The sequence below is a fragment of the Bidens hawaiensis genome, unplaced genomic scaffold (assembly GCF_021521415.1).
Source record: "Bidens hawaiensis isolate Kalapana, Puna unplaced genomic scaffold, B.hawaiensis_p1.1 tig00025571_1, whole genome shotgun sequence".
Lineage (NCBI taxonomy): Eukaryota > Viridiplantae > Streptophyta > Magnoliopsida > Asterales > Asteraceae > Bidens > Bidens hawaiensis.
Window position 1 is genome coordinate 5294 of NW_027494083.1, and position 22759 is coordinate 28052.

The 22759-nt window shown below is 41.8% G+C and overlaps 1 protein-coding gene across 1 annotated transcript; it reads right to left on the bottom strand.

Moving 5' to 3' along the window:
- Positions 1–1353: 1353 nt before the first annotated feature.
- On the bottom strand, positions 1354–13657 carry LOC143571761 (putative calcium-binding protein CML31). Its single transcript, XM_077057103.1, has 2 exons — positions 13433–13657; positions 1354–1770 (listed from the first exon to the last, which is right to left on the bottom strand). Exons 1-2 carry the CDS (start codon positions 13655–13657, stop codon positions 1354–1356), a joined length of 642 nt encoding a protein of 213 aa, XP_076913218.1.
- Positions 13658–22759: the final 9102 nt, after the last annotated feature.

The window sequence follows — 22759 nt, forward strand, 5'->3', positions numbered from 1 at the left end:
TGTAGCAGCCAATATTATTTAAAAAAAATAACAGAAAAGATAATCAAGGGTAGAATGTTGTGATATAAAATCAAATTGAGACATGTGATGTGAGCGACTGCAAGCAATGCCATGTGAGAGGTTCAATCTAAACAGCTATATGTTGTGATTCTCCAACGACCTCCATGACATCATCGGATATTTAAAGACTATTTATAAAAGTAGATATATACAATGAAACTAATCTAGATAGATACTGTAATTGAAATAAACGAAGATACAATATAAACGAAGAAAAATGGATTAGAATGGTAAGGATTTGTCCAAATACAAATGATTTTTTTATCGTGAAAAGTAATTACACTATAACTTTGAACTATACAAATTATTATTACACTATTTTATTTTTTATATATCATAATCACTCTAGTTTTTTATATGTCTATTTGTACAAGATCTCACCCTTAGAATTGTAATAGACATCATTCCTTTAAAATAGATGTAGCAGTTGCTGTTGTACTATCAAGATATATGTTGATTTGCAACCCTGATAGAAGGTTAGTAAACTTGATAATTTTTGAAATCTGAGGAATTACTAGATTTGTAACCTAGGGTTATTCAGATGTTAGACCATGCGTACTTGGTAGAGAATTGAGGCGTTTTGAGGCCATAACGCCCCCAAAATAAATTTGGTTGTTAACGTTGTGTAGACAACATTGGGGGGTTCAATCATTTTTTTTTATATTAAAAATTAAAAAAAAAACATAAATGTGTAATGATTGCTGCAGAGTTTGAGGAGAGTTTTGACTATGCTACCTTTTTGCAAACTCTACGATACTGATTGGACGTCATGTGACAACAACCAAGATTGGAGAGTTTTTATAGGCTTATTTTGTTAGGCAAAAGATTTTGAAGTACGGATGAGCAAATTCGGTATTGGTACCGGTACCGAAATCGAATCGTTACCAACGTTTTGAGTTTTCGGTACCGGTATTCCCCGAATTTTACATTAAATACCGGTACCTAACTGAACATTTCGGTACCGATACCAAAATTTTGTTTTTTTAACGGTAGGGTACCGATCTCCTCCCTATTTTGAATATGGCCCAATCCCGTTCAATTATTATAATTGTTGGCTCGAGTGGGATGGTTTGGATTCAGTATGGCCCAATCCCGTTCATGTAGCATTCTTTATGCACTTGCATATAAATCGTGAAGAAACATAACTTTTGAAGAATAACCAAAATATTTGACATATTTACTACAAAATAATCGCAAACAACTAACTGAGCAAGTAAAAAACAACACACAATTCATTAAAGACACAAAATTATTATTTATAGAAGAATAAGAATAAGAATATGTTAAAGATGATTACGATGGCAACGACATCATGTCTTGAAACTCATCAAAGTCAAGGATACCATTGCCATCAAGATCAAACTTGGTGATCATCAACTCACACTCCTCAACTGTTGTTGACTCTCCTAACCTGCTAAGCATTCTCCTCAAGCTTTTAGAAGTTATAAAACCACTACCTTCTATGTCTTCATACATCTTGAAAGCCATCTTCAAGTCATTTACTTTTTGTTCATCATTTGCACCTTCCACCACTCTAACTAATTCTTCCAAGCTCAACAATCCATCACCATCGGAGTCCATTAGTTCTGCCATGATCTCCGCTTCCTCTGATGACAACTCTCTGCCTATGCTCTCGATGCACATTTGGAGCTCTGTCGGCGATAGTTTTCCGTCACCATTTTTGTCCAAACGTCTAAAAACATGCTTGTACTGTTGCCATCCGTGCATAAAAGCTAGAACTATTTTAGTTTTTTCACAATTTCTGAAGAAATGGTTAACGTTACTCCGGTCCAAAGGCCAGTAACCGACCAAGAAACCCCGGTAACAACCCCAGCAACTGGGGGGAACACCGGCGGTTATACAATCCTTACGAACACTACCCCGACTACCCAAGCCGGGGCAAGTGCAGTAAATATTCCACTGGGGTTCACCGATACCCAGCTGGAAAAACGAACGAGGGTCCCTCGCCAAACACTAGATCAAGTGAAGGCGTGGGCCGAAGCACGTCAGAAAGAGTTCCAAGCTGAATTGGACGAACGCTTGCGTTCAGTTCAACAGGCTGACGAATTCGGCAGTACTCGCCAACACCTCATTATGAACAGCGAGGGCGAGTACTCGGACGACGAGAGGGAGGAGTCCGATACCGACGCAAACCCTCGCCATAAGGCGAAAGGGAAGCGTAAGGAAACGGACTCCCAGCCAAAAAGAAATTTTGGGGAAGCCTTTAAACCAACAAATGCGGAGAGAAACCCGCGAGATTTCTCCAAAACCTTTAGACCAACTGCTACGAATGCAGGAAAGTCAAAATTTGCAAGGGACATTGCGGAAGCAATTGCCCCGAGAAGTGCCAAACAGATGTCCAACATTGGCACTTATGATGGTCTATCCGACCCAGACGACCATTTGAACAGGTTCATTGCGGGGGCTACCGTCAGCAACTGGACGGAACCCACGTGGTGCTACATGTTCCAGATGACTCTGGTCGGAGCGGCCAGGGCATGGTTCGATCGTTTACCGATCCACCACATATATGACTGGGCAGACTTTCAGAACAAGTTCAGCCAGCACTTCAGCCAACAGAGGAAGTACACTGAAGAGCAGTGGACGATCCTCAACTGCGTGAGAGAGGAGGATGAATCTTTACTAGACTTCATCACCCGCTTCAACTCCAAAAAGCTAAGTCTCGGCAACATAAGTGAGGATCTGGTTCGCGCCGCCTTCATCCAAGGCGCCGAATACCCAGAACTTATCCGCACATTGACGGGTAAGGATGGCATGCCATCAACTTGGGATGCCATCATGACGGCGGCAAAGCGCTTTGCCGAGACGGAAAAGCAACTGGGAGGGGATCTTCCCCAGAGTACACACCTCTACACGCAGAAGACAAGAGAGAACAATGTCCGGATCGCCCGGCAGAACAAAAAGAGAAGGCTAGGTATTTGGCAGTCAAGGGTAAACTTTGACACCTCATCCAGCTCTCGCCCTCTTGTTGGCGGAAGGGACAACACACACCCTTCAAACCGAAAACACCGGTGGACGCCACTCACCAAGAGCGTCACGGAGATATTTGCCACGGAAAAATTGCCATGGCCAAAAGCCCCATTGATCCGGCAGAAACCTAATGCGGATCAAAGCAAATCCTGTGATTTCCACGGGACAAAGGGTCATGGTACTGAAGAGTGCACATCCTTGAAGGATATTGTTGAGACATTTGTCAAGGATGGAAGACTTGCACATCCCGTGGCATCAATCAGGAAGGGAGGAAGGAATGACAACCGGTACAGAGGTAAGGGACGAAAGCCCGTCGACATCAGCATCAACATGGTTCATGGCAAGGTCAGAGGAAGAAAAAGACGAGTGACAGAACCATGCGCGTGGAAGGAAGCTGAGGTGCGCTTCCCGCGAGTGCCAGGAGGCCCCAGCAAAGAAGGTCCCATCGTCATCAGAAGCCAGCTGGGGCATTACATCACTTCCCGCACTCTTGCTGACAACGGCGCTTCGTCGACAGTGATGTACAGGCAGTTCTTTGATAAGCTGGATGATGAAGACAAAGAACGCTTGGAAACGGTCTACGCTTCAATGGAAGGGTTTGACGGCAGTACAGAAACCCCCCTGGGTATCCTATCTTTCCCCGTTACTCTTACCGATGGGAATCATTCACGCACAGAAGACGTGGATTTTGTCGTGATGAAAAAGCCACACCACACGTACGACATCCTATTCGGAAGGGACGGGATGGCAAGATTCAACGCCGTGGTATCTTCAGTCCACGGCATGATGGGATGGCCAACAGCTGAGGGTGTAGCGATGATCACTGGCATTCCCCAGGTATGCATCGCATCTGTCTCATCCAAACCCAAACCGAAAATGGCTAAACCAACCATCACCGAACCGGAAAAATGGGCCTTCAATGGCAAATACCCCGACCAGGCCGTTACCATTGGACCAACAATCGTTGATCCCACCCGCACCCTACTCAAACGCTTACTGCAGAAAAACGCTGACATCTTTGCGTGGGCACCAGCTGACATGACTGGTGTACCCCGAGTTAAGGCGGAGCATAAGCTCAAGTGCGATCCGGCTGTTACGCCAGTCGTACAAAAGCGCAGAGTAATGGGGCCTGAACAAACTAACGCGTGTAGAACCCAAGTCAAGGAACTCCTTGACGCGGGCATCGTACTCGTTAGTAGATATCAAACATGGGTTGCAAATCCCGTAATGGTACCGAAGAATGACAAACAATGGCGCATGTGCATAGATTTCAAAGATTTGAACAAAGCATGCCCCAAAGATTGTTATCCGTTACCAGAAATTGATCTTAAGGTGGATTCGTTGGCACCATTTCGCCTTAAATGCTTCTTGGATGCATATAAGGGGTACCATCAAATCCACATGGCCGTAGATGACCAGGACAAAACCGCATTTCGGACGCCCGATGGTACATTTTGTTATAAAATGATGCCATTCGGACTTAAGAATGCAGGGTCCACGTACCAACAACTGATGGACAAAGAGTTTTATGCCCAAATCGGGAGAAACTTGGAAGTCTATATGGATGATTTGGTCATCAAAAGCCCCGAGCCAGAAGCGATGTTGAAAGACATTGAAGAAACTTTCAACACGCTCAGAAAGATAAACATGAAGCTCAACCCGAGCAAGTGTTCATTTGGGATGGAAGAAGGGAAGTTCTTGGGAGTCATTGTTACTAAAGATGGCTTCAGAGCGAACCCTGAAAAGGTCGAAGCCATTATTAAAATGGAATCACCTACCACCATCAAACAGGCTCAGACACTGAACGGACGACTAGTCGCACTTAATCGCTTTTTGGCAAACCATGCGGATAAGTCGTTTCCTTTCGTGTCAACATTGAGAAACTGCTTAAAGAAAACGCACTTCCGCTGGACACCAGAAGCGGAAGCAGCTTTTCAGGAGATTCGGTCACGCCTGATCGAACTCCCAACACTTACAGCACCACAAGCGGGAGAGGAGTTAATCCTATACCTTTCCGCAACAGATAGAGCAACCGGGGCAGTCCTGCTAATAGAACGAAAAGGCATCCAGATGCCAATCTATTATGTTAGCCGTGTACTAACAGACGTAGAAAACCGGTACTCTACCCTCGAAAAATTGGTCTTAGCACTTATACACGCTTCACGCAGGTTAAGACGATATTTCCAGGGCCACCCAATCACCATTCTCACCAACTTCAAACTCTCAAACGTTCTAGGCAAACCCGAATTATCGGGACGTCTAGCCAAATGGGCAATTGAATTGGGAGAATATGCAATTAAATACAAGCCAAGACCAGCCATAAAAGGCCAGGTCCTGGCCGATTTTATTGCAGAAGTCCCCGCTTCGCGGGAGAAAGAGTGCCAGGAGGAGGCTCAACCCTCCCCAGCACAGGACATCAATGATGTCTGGCGACTCTACACTGATGGAGCAGCCAGTAACGAGGGTTCAGGCGCAGGGTTAAAATTAACCAACCCAGCAGGCCAAGAATATACTTACGCTATTCGGTTGGATTTTCCAAGTACGAATAACGAAGCCGAATATGAAGCATTCTTGGCCGGATTGAGAATTGCGCGTAAGATGGGAGTGAAAAACTTGGAAGCCCACGTGGATTCCATGCTGGTGGCCAACCAAATAAATGGGACGTACACGGCTGTAAACGACACAATGGCCCTGTACCTCGCCCAGGCAAAAACCCTTATGCGTGATTTTAATGATTGTAAAGTCATACACGTCAAGCGCAGCGAAAACAAATCTGCGGATGCGTTAAGCAAGCTTACATCACTAGCCTTCACCCACTTGGGAAAGGACATCCGCATTGAACTCCTCGAAGCACCATCAGTCCCGCACAAGGAAATTTGTGTCATCCAAACCGGTACAGAAACGTGGATGACACCAATAATAAATTACCTTGCAGCAGGAACACTACCAGAGTCAAAAACACAGGCAAGAAAACTACGCTGTAAAGCACTGAATTATCAACTCGTCAATGACATCCTTTACAGACGTAACTTTCTTGGCCCACTCTTAAGATGCGTGGACAACCAAGATGCTGACTACCTTCTAAGGGAAGTACACAAAGGCATCTGTGGAGTACACACAGGTCCCCGCGCTGTTGTAGCCAAGCTAAACAACGCGGGATACTTTTGGCCAGGGATGCATACGGATGCACTGGCATACATCAGAAAATGCAGGTCTTGCCAGCTTTACGCACCCAACACGCACCGCCCTAAGAATGAACTGGTTCCAGTCACTTCTTCATGGCCATTTCAGAAGTGGGCCATCGATGTGACAGGCCCATTTCCTACAGCAGCAGGAAATGTTCAGTTCCTAGTGGTAGCCATCGACTGCTTCACCAAGTGGATAGAAGCAAAACCTTTAGCCCAAACAACCGCGAAACATATCAAAAAATTTATTTGGGAATTTATTATTTGTCTTTTTGGACTTCCACAGAATTTGGTGAGAGATAACGGCACCAACTTTGCTGACAAGAAGCTACAACAGGGGATAAAAGAACTTCAAATCACCCACACCTTTACCTCAGTGGCACACCCGCAAGGTAATGGTGAGGTGGAAAGAGCAAATAAGAGCATCGTCGAAGGCATCAAGAAGAGACTATCGGAACACAGATCCGGCTGGGTGGACGAGCTTCCGCACGTCCTTTGGGCAAACAGAACGCTGAAGAAGGCCAGTACGGGAGAAACCCCGTTCAGCCTCACTTATGGCACTGAAGCCATGGTCCCGGTCGAAATTGGTCTACCCTCACCAAGGGTTTTATTCAGCCAGAAGACAATGATGCGGAAAGACGGTTGGATCTTATGCTAACCGAGGAACGCAGAGACTTAGCCGCAGTGCGTGAAGAGAACTACAAACGACAAATGCAAAAGTACTACAACACGCGGGTAAAACTCTGCAACTTCAAGATAGGAGACTACATACTGCGTAACAACGAGGCTTCAAACCAAGAGCGCCCGGGAAAGCTGGCCCCGGTTTGGGAAGGGCCATACATTATCAAAGAAGTCCTGGGAAAGGGCGCATACCGGCTCGAAAGGCTCGATGGCACTCCCATCCCAAGAACATGGAATGGAGCTCAATTACGCAAATGTTATATGTAGATCAATTCCAAAACTTGTAAAGAAAAGGCCTAGAGCCACTTCTAATGGAAATGATTCTCCTTTCATAATGTGTTTACCTTTATACTTATGAACTTCCCACTGATACCGGTATTCACCGCGTAAACGGGAAGAAGTAAGTCGTTACGTGTGGAAGGCGGAAAAAACCCGCATAAACACAACGTTAATAAGGGAAACCTACACGCAGGTATGATGTAAGTAAAGTTTAGCCATCCTTGTAAGTGCAAGTGACGGTCTTACCCGCACAATCACGAACAAGGAAGCAAAACTTCAACCTATCATCTACCACGTTCAAAGGTTATCCTAAAAAAAAAAAAAAAAAAAAAAAGATAAGGAAAACCTACACGCAGGTCAGATATGGGTAAAGTTTAGCCATCCTACTAAGTGCAAGTGACGGTCATACCCGCACAATCACGAAGGAGGAAGCAAAACTTCACACCGATTATCTACCACGTTCAAAGGTTAACTTATCCTCAAAGATGAGGAAAACCTACACGCAGGTTAGATATGGGTAAAGTTTAGCCATCCTACTAAGTGCAAGTGACGGTCATACCCGCACAATCACGAAGGAGGAAGCAAAACTTCACACCGATTATCTACCACGTTCAAAGGTTAACTTATCCTCAAAGATGAGGAAAACCTACACGCAGGTCAGATATGGGTAAAGTTTAGCCATCCTACTAAGTGCAAGTGACGGTCATACCCGCACAATCACGAAGGAGGAAGCAAAACTTCACACCTATCTACCACGTTCAAAGGTTAACTTATCCTAAACACTTGGAAAATTGCTAATTTAAACTAAAGAATGCAAGTCATATAAAGTTTATAAAGCAAGGAATCCAATGAATCAAGCGGTCTTAGCCGCACAAAGATTTACATTTCATAAATATTCGTTACAAGAATGGCTGGGTGACTACCCGCCTACAAGAAAGTAAATCTATACAAACTAAATCTATCCTAGCAGCGGGAAGGGATCTTCAGGATCAGGCTTCAGGGCCACTTCCACTTGGACCAGCGCCGTCAGTAGAGCGTGGCTGTTCAAGGAAAGCCTTAAGGATAGGCAGCCCATCATCAGCAGCAGCAATTTCATTCACCTTCTCCACCACCGGATGCGGGAAGGCGGCGTATTGATTTACTGCTTGGTCATATATGGCTTCGGTATCTACATTATACAAAGGGAAGTTGGATGGCGGGACGCCTTTCTCAACAAACCCTAGACCAAGCAGGAAGCCGACCCGTTCCCCATCCTCGTGAGAAGCGTTGAGGGCTGCGCTCATTGCATCGTCGTAAGATGTCTCTGAAAAGACCCGATGCACAACCTACATAAGAAAATATACAAGTGTCAGCACCCTATTTACAAAGAAAAGCGTGAAGACATGAAGATAGACATACCTGAGACAACGCTTCTCGAAGAAGCCATTCCTTGGCAACCAGAGCTTCTTTAAGGGCGGCTTGAGCTTGGGTGCAGGCGCGTTCGGCTTCGCTTTTGTTAAGGTTGGCAAGTAGCACTTCCTTTGCGGCAGCCTCTTCGACGCCCTTAAGCTTACGCTCGGTATGGTCAAGCACGCCCCTCTGGTCCAAGATCTCCTGGAGCTTCTTGGCATCTTCCATCGCCAAGGCATCATGAGCACGTTGGAGAGCCTCTAATTTGGCCTTGAGCTCCTCGTTCTCCATGCGTAAAGGCTCAGCAACGGCTTCAGCCTTGGTGGCCCTCTCGGTCGCGTTCCTCGCAGTCTCCTTAGCTAGCCGAAGCTGTTCGTTAACAGCTTGGGCAGCCTTGGAGCGGGCCTCGAGTCGCGCTTGAACCTCAACCTCGAGGGCCTTGAAGGCCTTCTCCTTCTCCGTAGCAGCTGCGGACAGCTTTTGGTTCTCCTCCCGAAGAGCCCGCGCTTGAGATACTTCTTTGGCGCGAGCTGCTTTCAACTTGTCGTTTTCACGACAAAGCAGCTCGACGCGCGGCTGCATCCGGGCTTGGAGAACCCGAAGCTCGTTGGTTAACCTACCCTCCTGGTAGCTAGCCATGGCTTCCCCCAACGCACCATGGGGAGCAGCGTGGCGAGCCCATTCCACGCACTCCACAGGGGTACGAAGGGTTGTTCCTCGGCGTATGTTCCATCGCGGAACATACACTTCATTGGAATCCGACACTGCAGAAAACAAAAAGCAGTTAGGAAAAGATGATAAAATATATATAGAAAAAAGGGGCCAAAAGAACCCTACGCACCTGTAGGGTCAATTACAGACCGATAGCCGCCGAACCCATCACCTGAACCCAAAGGAAATCCGTCCAAGAGGTCAGGCAGATGGGAAAGTGGCGGAAAGATGCGAGAAGCCCCACGCGTACCTGAGGGACCGGCCGTCGTTGCCGATGACGGGGGCATGGTAGCAGCCGCCGTGGTCGCCGCCGCGGTCGCTGCCGCAGAATCCGCGGCAAAAGTAACCGCCGGCTCTGTGAAGGATGCTGTAAAAATCGCACTCACAGCCGGCGGTGACGTCATCTCGGCTGGAACAGTCGGCTCAGAATGAGCAACTGAACCAGCGGAAGCAGGCGCAGGCGCCTGGGTCGACGCCTCAGGTAGGCTGACCAAGCCTACCGTCATTGGCGGAGAGGTAGTACTCGGCCCCTCACCCTGGAATGCGCCAACATCCACGCCTGCGTAAAGAAGAAAAGTGTTAAAAGACTTGGATTAAACTACGAAGATAAAAGCTAAGAGTTGTACTTACGGGTTTTCTTGAGCTTGAACGTACGGACGGGCGGGGACGAACCCGATGGAGCCGGTCTCTTGATGCCGGTCACCGTCGTCGTCATTGGTTCTCCGGAGGTAACAGTCGTAGCCTCCGGAACAGTGGTCTTCTCACCACCGGGGTTCCCCGCCACCTCTTCACTATCTGACTCAGTGTCAGATAGGAGCACTGGATCGGCTGTGGAGGCCGCCTTCTCCTTCCCTTTCCCGCCGGCAGCCCTCTTCTTCCGCACAAACGGAGGACCATCTGCGGATTCCTCAGAAGAAGACAGGATGTAAGGAATTCCAGCAGCGGGTACAGCACTGAGGGGTGGAGGAGAGAATAACGCCTTACCTGGCCGCCGGTGGCTCAGGATCTCTTGGCCCAGCGGATAGACCTCCACAAACCGATCCGCTGTTTGCTCCAGGATGGGCAACTCGTTCTCGTCAAGAGCACGAGTACCCACCCGCACAGGATCGTCAGCTTCCCGCGGGTACAGGAGCGACTCCAAATTGTTCCCCTCTGAAAGAAAAGAAACAGTTAGAAGACAAACTCATATCAGCAAGAAAGACAAGACATACCATAAGGAGTAGATTTCAAACCGTATTCGAGAAGGATGGGAACCTGAGACGCCTCCTTCCATACCCGGCTCATCCCCAGCATCACCATCCCGGACTCCGCAAACCGGTAAACCGGAGATTGGACCCGGGATATCTTCGCAAACCATTCCGCCTCCTGGTAGTTGGTGGCGTGGTGGCTTGGAATTGCCTGGCCATTTTTAAACTTCATGGCAATGGGGATGGCGCGGGCAGAAATGTAGAAGAACTCCCGCTTCCACGATCGGAGACTGCGCTCGGTCGCGCAAATCTTCAAACCCTTGATCCGGGTTGTCAGGGTGTACCACCCCTGGATGCACCTCCAAGTATAGAAGGTCATCAGGCGGTCCACATAGGGCTCAATGCCCAGAATCCGGCACACCCACTCGAAATGGCGAATCTTGGCGATCGCCATGGGGTGCAACTCGGTCAGATGAACACCGTGCCTCTCAAGGACACGGTAAACAAACTTTGTCAATGGGAACCTAAGATTCCCATAGACAAAGAATGCTGCATAAACCCCGATCTTGCCTCTGGGGGCATCGTACACGGTCTGATGGGGTTCAGGAAACTCAGGCTCGAAAGGATCGAGCATGAACTTCCTAACAACATACCGGTACTGATCGCCGGGCAGAGCACACTGGCACTCACCAGCAGTACTCCTGTCATCGGTGGTAGACTCGAGATCATGTGAAGACATCTTGCAGAAAGAAAGCGATTTCGGGAAAATGCTTGCCTGAAAAGGGGAGTATTTGCCGGAAATCGCTAAGAAGAAGAGAAGGGTGAAGGTGTGAATTACAAAGGACCCTCTCCCCCTTTATATACTAATCGCAATTAATGCGGTGAATTTAATGCGGAGGAGAGAGAAATCGAGGGTGCAATGAAACTATGACGCGTGGCAAAAAGCAAGCTGGCAACAGCTGTCAAAAAGACGCGTGCCAGTAATTTCGCGGCCACGCGCCCGAAAAATCGCGCCCACGCGCCTGAAAAAGCGTCTGGAATGACCATGTACTGTCACGTCACCATAACTTCCTGCACGTCCTGACACAGTCAGAAGAAACCGTCGCACGACGTTTCAGATGTTTGGACTGTTCTTATCCTCACCAACCTTTCGAATTTCAAAATTCAAAATTCAAAAAGATTCAAAAGTAAGCAGGAAAATACCCCTTACCTTGGCAACCAAGTAACCATAAGACGGATGCGGGTACAGTGTTAAGGCAAAACCCTTCACATACCTAGCACCCGCAGGGAATTGAAGCCAAGAATACCCCGGCAACAAAGTAACTATAAGACGGGTGCGGGTACAGTGTTAAGGCAAAACCCTTCACATACCTAGCACCCTCAGGGAATTGACGCCAGGGGTACCTTGAAAGTAAAGTAACCGTAAGACGAGCGCGGGTACAGTGTTAAGGCAAAACCCTTCACATACCTAGCGCTCCGCAGGGAATTGAAACCAAGAAGGATCTTCTGGGCAATGCTTGCGGAAACGGAAATAACATCCCCGCATAGCGGGAACGTCGAGAACTACATTGTTTGAGGCTCCAGGATGGAATTGGTGGTTTAAACATAATTGATCACTATGTCCAAAACCACTAAAACCTCAAGGAGAATCCACACAAGTGAGACTCAACGCTCCTGACTTGCGAGAAGGTTACATACCTACCCGCATCATACCCAAAGATCAAGCAAAAAAATCGGGAATTTTTGCAAGTGACGTTAGGAAACCCGCGGGAAGAATCCCCACGGAGAACCTTAAAACTAAAAACCCTTTTCAAAACCCCTTGCTTAAAGTCCAAAAGTTCACCTCACTTTATTAAACATTCATGAGAAGAACATTGGACTGGGGGGACTTGAAGAGGTAGGTCCCAGCAGAGACCAGTTGGTCCCGCAAGACTCACCTTGAACAGGGACGTCTGCGCAAAGGCCATCTGCTCCCGCAGGACCCACCATGCTCATAGAATCTTACGCGCAGTACGCAAGCTGTACACGCAGGGAAAGCCTCCCAATGGTGAAGTACCCCGCCTGTTCCCGCAGTTGCGGATACAAGCCATCAGGGAAGGCTACCCGCAGACAGCAGGGCTACACGCACAAGGCAATAGCTACTTCAGTAGTCACATGAAGGAATGAGCAAGGCGGGAACAATCCCGCCAAAATGAGCCAGTCCGTATGATTCTGAAAGATCTTTTGTACTATACCTACCAAGGTATGGATAGGACAGACAATCTGACCAGAACAACCCATGAGCCAATCACAGGGTGACAGCTCACCGACAACAGTACGAGGAGGAGCACCCTCTAGTACTGTTTATCACTATTAGCCGCTGCCTACTCACCAACTCTTACTGAGGGGCGTGCGTAGCCTACAGTTGGTAGAATAGTGTTACTGTTGGCCGTAACCTATTCACCAACCAGCATGGCCTGCGTATAATCCACAGTAGGTGGGACGTGCATAATCTACAGTTGGTGGAATAGTGCAGCCGACTTTGTTACTGTTGGCCGTAACCTATCCACCAACCAGTATGGCCTATGCATAATCCACTGTTGGTAGAACAGGAATACTATTCAGCCGGCTGTACCTTCTAGGAAACCTACCTTCGGCTATAAATACTCCAACACCTTGGAATGGTAAGGACATCATCTGATATCTCAATCTTATCTAGCAATCTCTTAATATACTCTTATATTCAGAGCAACCTAGTCTGATTCTCACGCCGGAGGGTGGTCACAAGGAGGAACCCCCCCCTTCTCAGTGACGAGCTTACGGTGTCTGTTTTGCAGGTCTCCTGAAGAACAACCTTCTCAGCTAGATCTCATCCGTGGGAAACATTACTTAACCCCCAGATTATCTATATTCTGTCCAGGGTTCACTTAGTGTTTCTTCAATCTTGAAAGCCATCTTCAAGTCATTTACTTTTTGTTCATCATTTGCACCTTCCACCACTCTAACTAATTCTTCCAAGCTCAACAATCCATCACCATCGGAGTCCATTAGTTCTGCCATGATCTCCGCTTCCTCTGATGACAACTCTCTGCCTATGCTCTCGATGCACATTTGGAGCTCTGTCGGCGATAGTTTTCCGTCACCATTTTTGTCCAAACGTCTAAAAACATGCTTGTACTGTTGCTCTTTGTCCATGAAAACTTAAAAGACAAGAAACTTAGTATATGAATGAAACTAAAATATTTAGGTTTCTATATATACATATGTACCTTTTACGTGTGTGATTATGTGAATGTGGAGTGAAGTTTAAACCGAACTGCTAAGAAACGTTTATAAAGAATATTGACTAAAATTTTGGCCCTATGTTTTTTTTCCGTGTGGGTTCATATATGATCAAATCATCAAATGAAAAGTTGAAAAGAAAAGTAGTTATTAGTGATATTGGATATTGAATAATCCAAATTTTAGCATATTGCCGGTAGTTACCTAAGAAATTCCCTAGGGTAATTCCAATTTTTACCCTATTAGCCTTCACTGAATATTTTCTTAACGAGAACCGCTGCCGCCGCCGCCGCCACCACTTATTTATGAAGGGAGGGTATGAAATTTTATATAATTATTATTAAAATAAATATACAATGCATATTATAGAAAGTTATAACTAAAAAAATATACGTAAATAATTATAAATTAATAGAAACTCATTTCAAGTTGCTCGAGCTTTAGAAATAGAGATAGAAGCAAGCCACGCTCGAGCTTAGGATCTGTGTAAGTTAAACGAGTCGAGCTCGAGCCTAGTTAAGCTCGGGCTTGACTCGGCTCTTTTGCACCCCTAGTTGGAGAAGAAAAATATACCTAGGTTATAATCAATGTTTTAAAAACTGGTATTTTATTCGTACTGGATTGGACTAAAAATTGGTACAACCAGTTGAACCGGGAGGTACAACCGGTTGAACATTCAACCGGGTTGTATAGTTTACCTTAAAATTTCATATAAATGCAACTTTAACTGGAAAAAAAACAAAAAAAATACATAATTCCATAATAAATTATCATTCAAAAAGTTAATCCATATTCAAACAATAATACAAAATTACTTGATTTTCAAACAAAGTTCTTTTAAAATAAAAGCTCGCAATATATTTATGTCATCAAAGTGTTGTATGCATCGAGCTCACGATCGCTTAAAAGATGAAATTCACTATTATCACCATCCTCATCAACAAGAGTATAAGTACTTTCATTTCCTACGATAATTAATAAGAAGTTTTAGTTACATATAATCATAATATACAAAAATCATATGAAATAAGTAACATATGCAAAATAAATTGAAGTTTTGTTCTACCCAATCAACTTGGAGAATTGTCATATTTTACCCTAAAACTAAGTAGTAATGATCTACAGAAGGTTTACAAGGCCGAGTACTCGCTACAAGGTATGTCGCCGACTGAAGTTTCTTTAACTCCGCCTAGTTACTAAGAATCGATCAAATGTGGCAAACCTCATCCAGAATCACATTTAGTCCGGTAAACTTGTGTCAATTTTGACTTAAAAAATAAACATAATTCGCATTTCTATAATATTAAATAACAAATATCATTTTTTTTAATTAATGATTAGCAATTTTAAGAAACATTTATTATTTAAAAATGTATTTCTTTTATTATATATATATATATATATATATACTAGTTTTAGAGGCCGTGCCACACATGGGATAATTCAAATTATAAAATTATAAGTAAAACAAATAATTAGATAGCGTATATGAAAAAAATGTATTACATCTATGCTTGTATCTATACAATGTGTACATAAACTGATTTTATTTATACCACAAAATGATTTTTTTTAAATGAACTTAATAAAAAAATGCCCATGTAAAATCGTACCCGAGAATGCTTCTTTCTATTGAAAAATTCAATCTCGGTGTCAAATATGTATAATTGAAAGAATTTTGGTTATGAACCAATTTCGAAAATAAGACTTCTCATACGATAGTAGTTCTAACAACTCAGCCTAAATACAAAAGAGGCGTTACCTTTATTGATATATTTATCAATTTACCACCCATCAAAGGAAAGTAGGACATTAAATTGTAGCAATGGATGTTCTTCAAGAACTATGTTTTTCTGAGCTACACCATAAAAAAGATTTTGATACGTTTCAGAGGGCTTCTCGCCTTTGTCATAATAACAACATAAAAAATAACAATTCAATGAATATTTTGTTTCATTTGAGCATAGTTTTGCATGACATGCTTCCCATACAACGTTCTGATCACCATTGAAGGAAAAATTAACATTGACATAATTATTTCAAATTTGATAAAAGTTAGAAGCATTGATAGGCATAGGGGTGACATATTGAAAGTGTTCGCAATCTTTTCTTAAATTTTAATAGTTGAGGGAAAAACAGTCAATTTGCCAAATTCCGAACCTTTTGATTATTTCAAAAAATGCCCTTAAAAATAAACTTGAAACCAGAATCATGTTTAAAATTCTAACTTTCATACTTTTGACATTTTAAAGTCAACACTTTGAACCCATAACAAATTTGACGATAAATCTATTTTGCATTCTCAAACTTTTAAAAATACTCAAAATTTTCATTTTTGACCCGTAACAAATCTTGACCTAAATGTAGTTATCTTGTACTAAACAATCTATTTACCAACTTTTGACTAATAAAATCAAATTTAACTTTCACAAAAAAATAAACCCCCGAAACAATTTTCATTTGAAAAACATGATTTATTGTTGATTTTTGGAATTCACCAAGTATTTTGAAATATATAGTAAAATAATATGTTAATATTGATTTTTATAAAAATATATAGATATTATATAAATATAGTGTAAAAGGAAAGTGAATAATTATTGATTTATTACATATATTATGGTATATTAGTTTTGGAGGGAAAAATTTGTGAGAATTAACCAAAACATGACAAGTGTCCATATTTATTTTACTTTATTTGAATAGGTAGATATATATATATATATATATATATATATATTAATTGTGAACTTTCTGTTACTTTATTTTGATATTCACATATTTTGCTATAAATATTAGTAAACTAATAATATTTGACATATATATAATATCCAAAAATTAATTTTCATTATATTATCATGCTCAAGTACTCTCTAAGTACTCCCCAAGTACTCCGAGTACACCCAACTCCCCAGTAGACCGCTAGGGCTCACCTAACGACTTTTTGCAACGTTTAACTAACTGGGTTAGTCTCCGTTAGACAAGAGCTCGGTAGAGGCCAATATGGTGAAAATTGAGATTAACATAGAGAATTTCTTAAGTTGGGATTATTCCCGGCCAAAAAGACAAAGTTTAGATTATTAAAATCCAATAACCCTTGTTTTTAAAATAAGTAGCTCAGTTTATTAGAAATTTGAAATTTGATAGGAAATGTAACGATTAGAATGGCCAAACTGAATTAAAAATTGACTTAATTAGGTTAAGAGTTAAAAAAAATTAGAAAAAAAGCATCTTTAGTTGCAGGGGTTTTCAATTACGGGAGATTTTCGAGGCCGACCTAGAGGTTCGAATAATTAAGGATGGTTAAAATTATATTAAAAATAGACTTGGAAAAAACAATGTTAAAGAAAATTAAAATAAATGTCAAATGTGGACCACCCCTAATGTTCAAAGTCAACAATTGTTAAATCACTTTTATACCGAAATTTGTTCGAGAAGTAGATGAAAGAAAGAAACTTAGAAAAGGGGAAGCCATGGAGGATGACTTAAAAATGTGGAATAGAGTTATGAGTACTCATGACTCAATTTCCGGATATGGAAAGAATATGTTGTTATTATTTTTTGAAACTTATTTTAGAAAGCAGAGTAAAGTGTCAAAATCGTTTATAAGATTTGGTCAGTTCTGTGACTTTCCTTCAAAAAATTTATTTTTTGCAACTGAACCATTGAGGTTTCCTACTTCTTGTTAGTTACGTCCAAATCATTAACTCTGTCTATTTTCTATGGTTAAATAGAGGGGCAATTATGGAAAAGTTGAGATTAATTTGAAATAAAAGTTAAGGTTAAGTCATAATAAGCTAGATGGCAATATAATTAAAATTCATTTCACTCTCATCTCCTTCTGGGTCTCATTCTTCCTGTGCCTAGTCCGGCCACGTTTCCGACTAACTTCAAAGCAAACGAGACAACCAAATTAATGTTCCAGACCATCTCGTAGCCACTAAACGAACAAGACCCACTTGTTTTCAAACTCTAATTTCGTCCCATTAAGTTCAATTAATCAAAACCAAATATTGGGGTAAACGACCACCGTCGGAGCCGCCCACCGCTCTCGCTACCCCCAACCATCAATTCCGGTTCTCCTACACAATTTTCGTCAAATCCAATACCCGAAATCAAAATCAAAATCCAAATCGTGACGGTGGTAGTTAAATGGTTTACAAACCTACTCCCGATTTTGCACCCCCACCACTTGACGCCTCTCTCTTGAACACGATAATGAGACTCAGGCGATGCAATCGATCATGGTGGTGAACATTTGCGTCGGAATCACGTGATGGCGGTTGTTGGCAGGCTGGCAGCTGCGGTGATGGGGTTTCAGGCAGCTGCTGTGGTGATGTGGGTTTCTGGTTTGATCTTGATTCAAAGGTTTGAGGGTGAAGATGGTGGAAGACCAGGAGATAATGGTGGTGGTGGTGGTGGTGGAGTGCTACAGAGGGGATTAAAATGAGAAAGAGACTGATGGATGGTTTTTCATTTATATTTGTTTATTGTCTTTTTAGTTTATTTAGAATTTAAATCATAGTAATAATAATCAAATAAACTATGAAAATCAGTAAAAAGACATAAATGTCCATTGACTTAACTATGAAAATAGATGGAGTTAATAATTTGGACGTAATTGGCAAGAATTGAGAAACCTCAATGGTCCAGTTGCAAAAAATAAGTTTTTTGGACGAAAGTCATAGAACTGACCAAACCTCAGGGACGATTTTGACACTTTACTCTAGAAAGTATTACTTGTTAATATATTGTGTTACTAGGCTAGATCTCGTGTTACACACGGGCGGAAAATATATAAACTTCATATACGTGTGTGTGTGCGCGCGCACGTGTGTGTTTTATACATTTTAATGAATTGTAACCGTCAGATAATATAGCGTTGTTATTATAAGGTATCATATTGTTATTTTAATTAAAAGAATCCAACATACAAAGACAAATAGAGAAAAATAACAATTTAAAACATAATTCTAAGTTATGTCATATATTTCTAACTTATACCATGAAACAAAAAAAATACGTATTTATTAAAACTTTATCATCTACTGAAGTCATATGTTGTAAACTATGAAGCATAACAATGTAGATGTTGTAACATAACTTGTGTACTATAAAAACTATTTTTATTGAAAATATAAAATATTGACAAAATGGCAAAAGACGTCCTTTACGTTTGATCGTTTTTTCAGTAGACGTCCTTCAGCATAAAAAATATCAGAAAACATACTTATGTATCAAATCCTTTTCACGTTAAGTCCTTTGGCTCTAACCCAGTTAATTTTTCATGTTAAATATGATCATGTGCAAGGCACCTGAGGGTATTTTTGTAATTTTATATAATTATTTAATAGTTAATAATTAAAACTTAAAAAGAAAAAAAATACTCTCTCTCTCTCTCTCTTCATCATCATCTTTTTCTTTCTTCAATCACCCTGTCGCCACCACTCTCCGGCTCACTCCACCACCATCAACCACTCTGATATAAGGCTAAATATATATAAATATCTTGTATATTTAATATAATATTTTATTAGTTTTCGTTTGGTTTTTATTAGAATTTGTATATTACTAATTCATTTGAATATTTTAGGTTCCGAGTTACAATCATATCAAAAAGAGGGCGAAAATAAGCAAAATGGGAAAAGGCCCGTCGCGCGGCACTTTGGGCTCAGTTTTCTAGAATCTTCTACAAATATTAAGTCTATAGGCTAAGATTTCTAGAATCTTCTACAAGTATTAAATTTATGGGCTCAGATTTCCCGAATCTACTACTAATTTTAAGTTTATGGGCCTTGAAAGTCTATATAAACACCCATAAACTTAACCCTAATCATAACCTGAATACCCTAGAAGAGCCATACAAATTTTGGGATGTAACATCCTAAAATTTTAAGGTTGAATAAAGAAAGTTATGTTTAGTGATTTCGCGTTATTGATTATTTAATATCGAGTAAGGAGCGGATCATGGACTTAGATTAATTGAGACGGGTTAAATGAGAATGGGCCTTAGGTCCATGGGCTTAAGGGATATAAATATCCCCTAAACCCTAAAACATCACTCATTCCATCTTATTCTCTAACACTCCAAAACACACCCACACCACACACACCGCCGGCGGCTGAGGGAGAGGAACGAGCGTGATTCGAGAGAGAGTGAGCGATTAGTTGTGATTAAACAAGTTAAACGAGATCCAAACAAGCACAAAAAGGTATGATTCTTGATCTTTGAAGTTTAAAGATCCAAGCTTTATAGTGTTTATACGACCGAAAACGGTTGGGGAGCGTAGTGGGTGATGTCGAACCATAACAAGGGTGTTAAAATCGCCAAAAATGTTTGATAGAAACCAAACAGCGGCTGAACTAGGCAACTTCGCCTTCAAAGCGATAACTTCGCCTTCAAAGCGATAACTTCGCCTGAGGCCAAGTTCGCCTAATTGATAACTTCGCTTACGGCCAAGTTCGCCTAATTGATAACTTCGCTTACGGCCAAGTTCGCCTAACTGGTAACTTCGCCTGAGGCCAAGTTCGCCTAATTGATAACTTCGCTTACGGCCAAGTTCGCCTAACTGGTAACTTCGCCTGAGGCCAAGTTCGCCTAATTGATAACTTCGCTTACGGCCAAGTTCGCCTAACTGATAACTTCGCCTAAAGCTAAGTTCGCTTAAGGTTTAACTTCGCTTAAAGCTAAGTTCGCCTAAGGTTTAACTTCGCTTAAAGTCAAGTTCGATTAGGAAATAAATTAAAAACCTAATGAAAAATGTGTTAAGAAAGTTAATGGAAATAAAATTTTTCCAAGCTGACCTGGCAGCTCGACCCCAGCCAGGGGCTCTGCCCCTTGGACCCTGTTAGGGGCTGCCGCCCCTAGACCCCGCTGCCAGGGGCGCTGCCCCCGGACCCCCGTTCGTTGTGGGTCATATAAAGATAGAAATGCAATATGAGAAGTGATAGTTAATTGATACGTATACTTGTTATACAGTCAGCCGTGCACAACTGAAGAAAGGGATTACGATTAACGGTGAACGTAACCGTGTTCAGGTGAGTTTCTAGCCCCATTCCTTGTTATGTTTTCGGGGCTGTGTGCATACTCGATGTGTTGTTAATACATTTATCCTAAGTGATAAGTGTATGCCATATGTGATATGTATGAATGATTGCTTGATGGTACGTGAACGATCTTCGGATATTGCACGTACCGTCAGGTTGTAACGCTATGTATAAGGTAAGTATGATATGTATGCTTATGTGTATGAATGTAATAAAGTTAATAAAAGAAGGAAAAGACGGTTGTATGGTTGTATGGTTACGAAAAGGGTACCGAGCCCTAATAATACTCGAGGTATGATATATGGTTGTATGGTAACGAAGAGGGAATCGAACCCTACTAATATTCGAGAACTAGGGACCAGACCCTTATAATATCTGTGATGTTAGGGACCAGACCCTTATAATATCTGTGATGTTAGGGACCAGACCCTTATAATATCTGTGATGTTAGGGACCAGACCCTTATAATATATGTGATGCTAGGGACCAGACCCTTATAATATCTGTGATGTTAGGGACCAGACCCTTATAATATATGTGATGTTAGGGACCAGACCTTATAATATCTGTGAGGTTATAGGGCGAAAGGCTCTTTAAAACGTATGATTATGTATGTAAAGAAAGTACGAAGGTAAGAATGAAAGTATATGCACTTAGGTGTGTATGAAAGAAAGTTAAGAGGTTAAGTATGAAATGTAAGAATGTATTGTATGATTATGTGATTAACTAGAACTCACTCAGCGTGGCTGACTTTTAGTATGCACGCAGGTGAGTAGGATGAGGCAGCTCGCTTGAGGAGACACGTGGCACTGAATAAGAGGCTGGCATCGAAAGACTCAAGACGTTTAAGTTTAATGTTTCATTTATTTTGAAAGACAAAATGATGTTTTAAGACAAGACGTGTTTTGTTACGGAATGTTTTATGAAAGTTTTTAAATTCCGCGAATGTTTTAATTAACTCTGATATTTAGAACTACGTTTATGAGTAAATCCAACACGAAAGTAGGGTTACCGGTGACGGGGCCTTACATGGGAGTTCCAAGGTTTAGGATTGCAACTTTTGAAGGCTTTGGAGTTGAAGAATCATCCGGTGGTGCGCGTATTAGTTGAAAACGAAGAACACGGGTTTTATCTTCTGTTTTCTTTCGTTTTCTTTTATATCCGCCATGAATTCTTATTTGATTGTTTTGTTTAAACCTAAGATGTTAGGCTAAACATTATAGACTGCCTAGGTTTATGATGAACCTATTTTGACGTTGTGTTTTGATTTGGGATTATTTATCGTTATGGTTTTATGATTTAGTAAAAGGTTTAATTATATTAAATTGACGCGTATGGATATTTAGGATTGTTTGATTAATTGTTATTATTCCATAGTTACCTTGATTATTGTTTGTCATTATGATAGGTTGCTATTAGGTCATCTACTTTATGTTTTTGACTATTTTATGATTGATTCGCGATTACATCATAGGAATAATAATTATTAATTAAATAAACCTAAGTGTACTGCTAACCTAAATCTGTAAAGTGCTAGGTAATTGATAGATCTTTATTATTTGATCTTGCTAGATTTAGTTCTTCATAAGGAGTCCGTCTAGGTTTAATTATTTAATTATTGCATATTGAATCAATTAAATATATTAAAATGCCTTTGATTTCCGCGCTGTAAGGTAGGATTTCGTATAAAGGAACTAAGTCTTAAATAATTAGGTGACCGTAAGGAAACTTGATTTTTAATACTGGTGTGCGTTAAAACTTATTAGAAACCCATAGGTATCTCTTGAGAAGGGTCAGGGGTCCTGTTCGGGTTTTCTCTTAGGTGTCTATTTTACGATCCCAGTTCATAACTAAATATTTTCCCGATTAATTAATAACTGAAATTTAGGGGATTCTAGCCTAGGTAGTTATCTCATCATCATCTGAATTAAGTCCAAGTTCTAAGTTTAAGTCGTCTTTAGTTTTCTT

What these genes read in the sequence shown, in the direction of transcription:
- LOC143571761 (XM_077057103.1), bottom strand. Translation starts at nt 13,657, where the DNA reads ATGGACAAAGAGCAACAGTACAAGCATGTTTTTAGACGTTTGGACAAA. An exon ending in GTGCAAATGATGAACAAAAA is followed by an intron (nt 1,771 to 13,432) that starts GTAAATGACTTG and finishes GGATGGCAACAG; the next exon opens with TACAAGCATGTTTTTAGACG.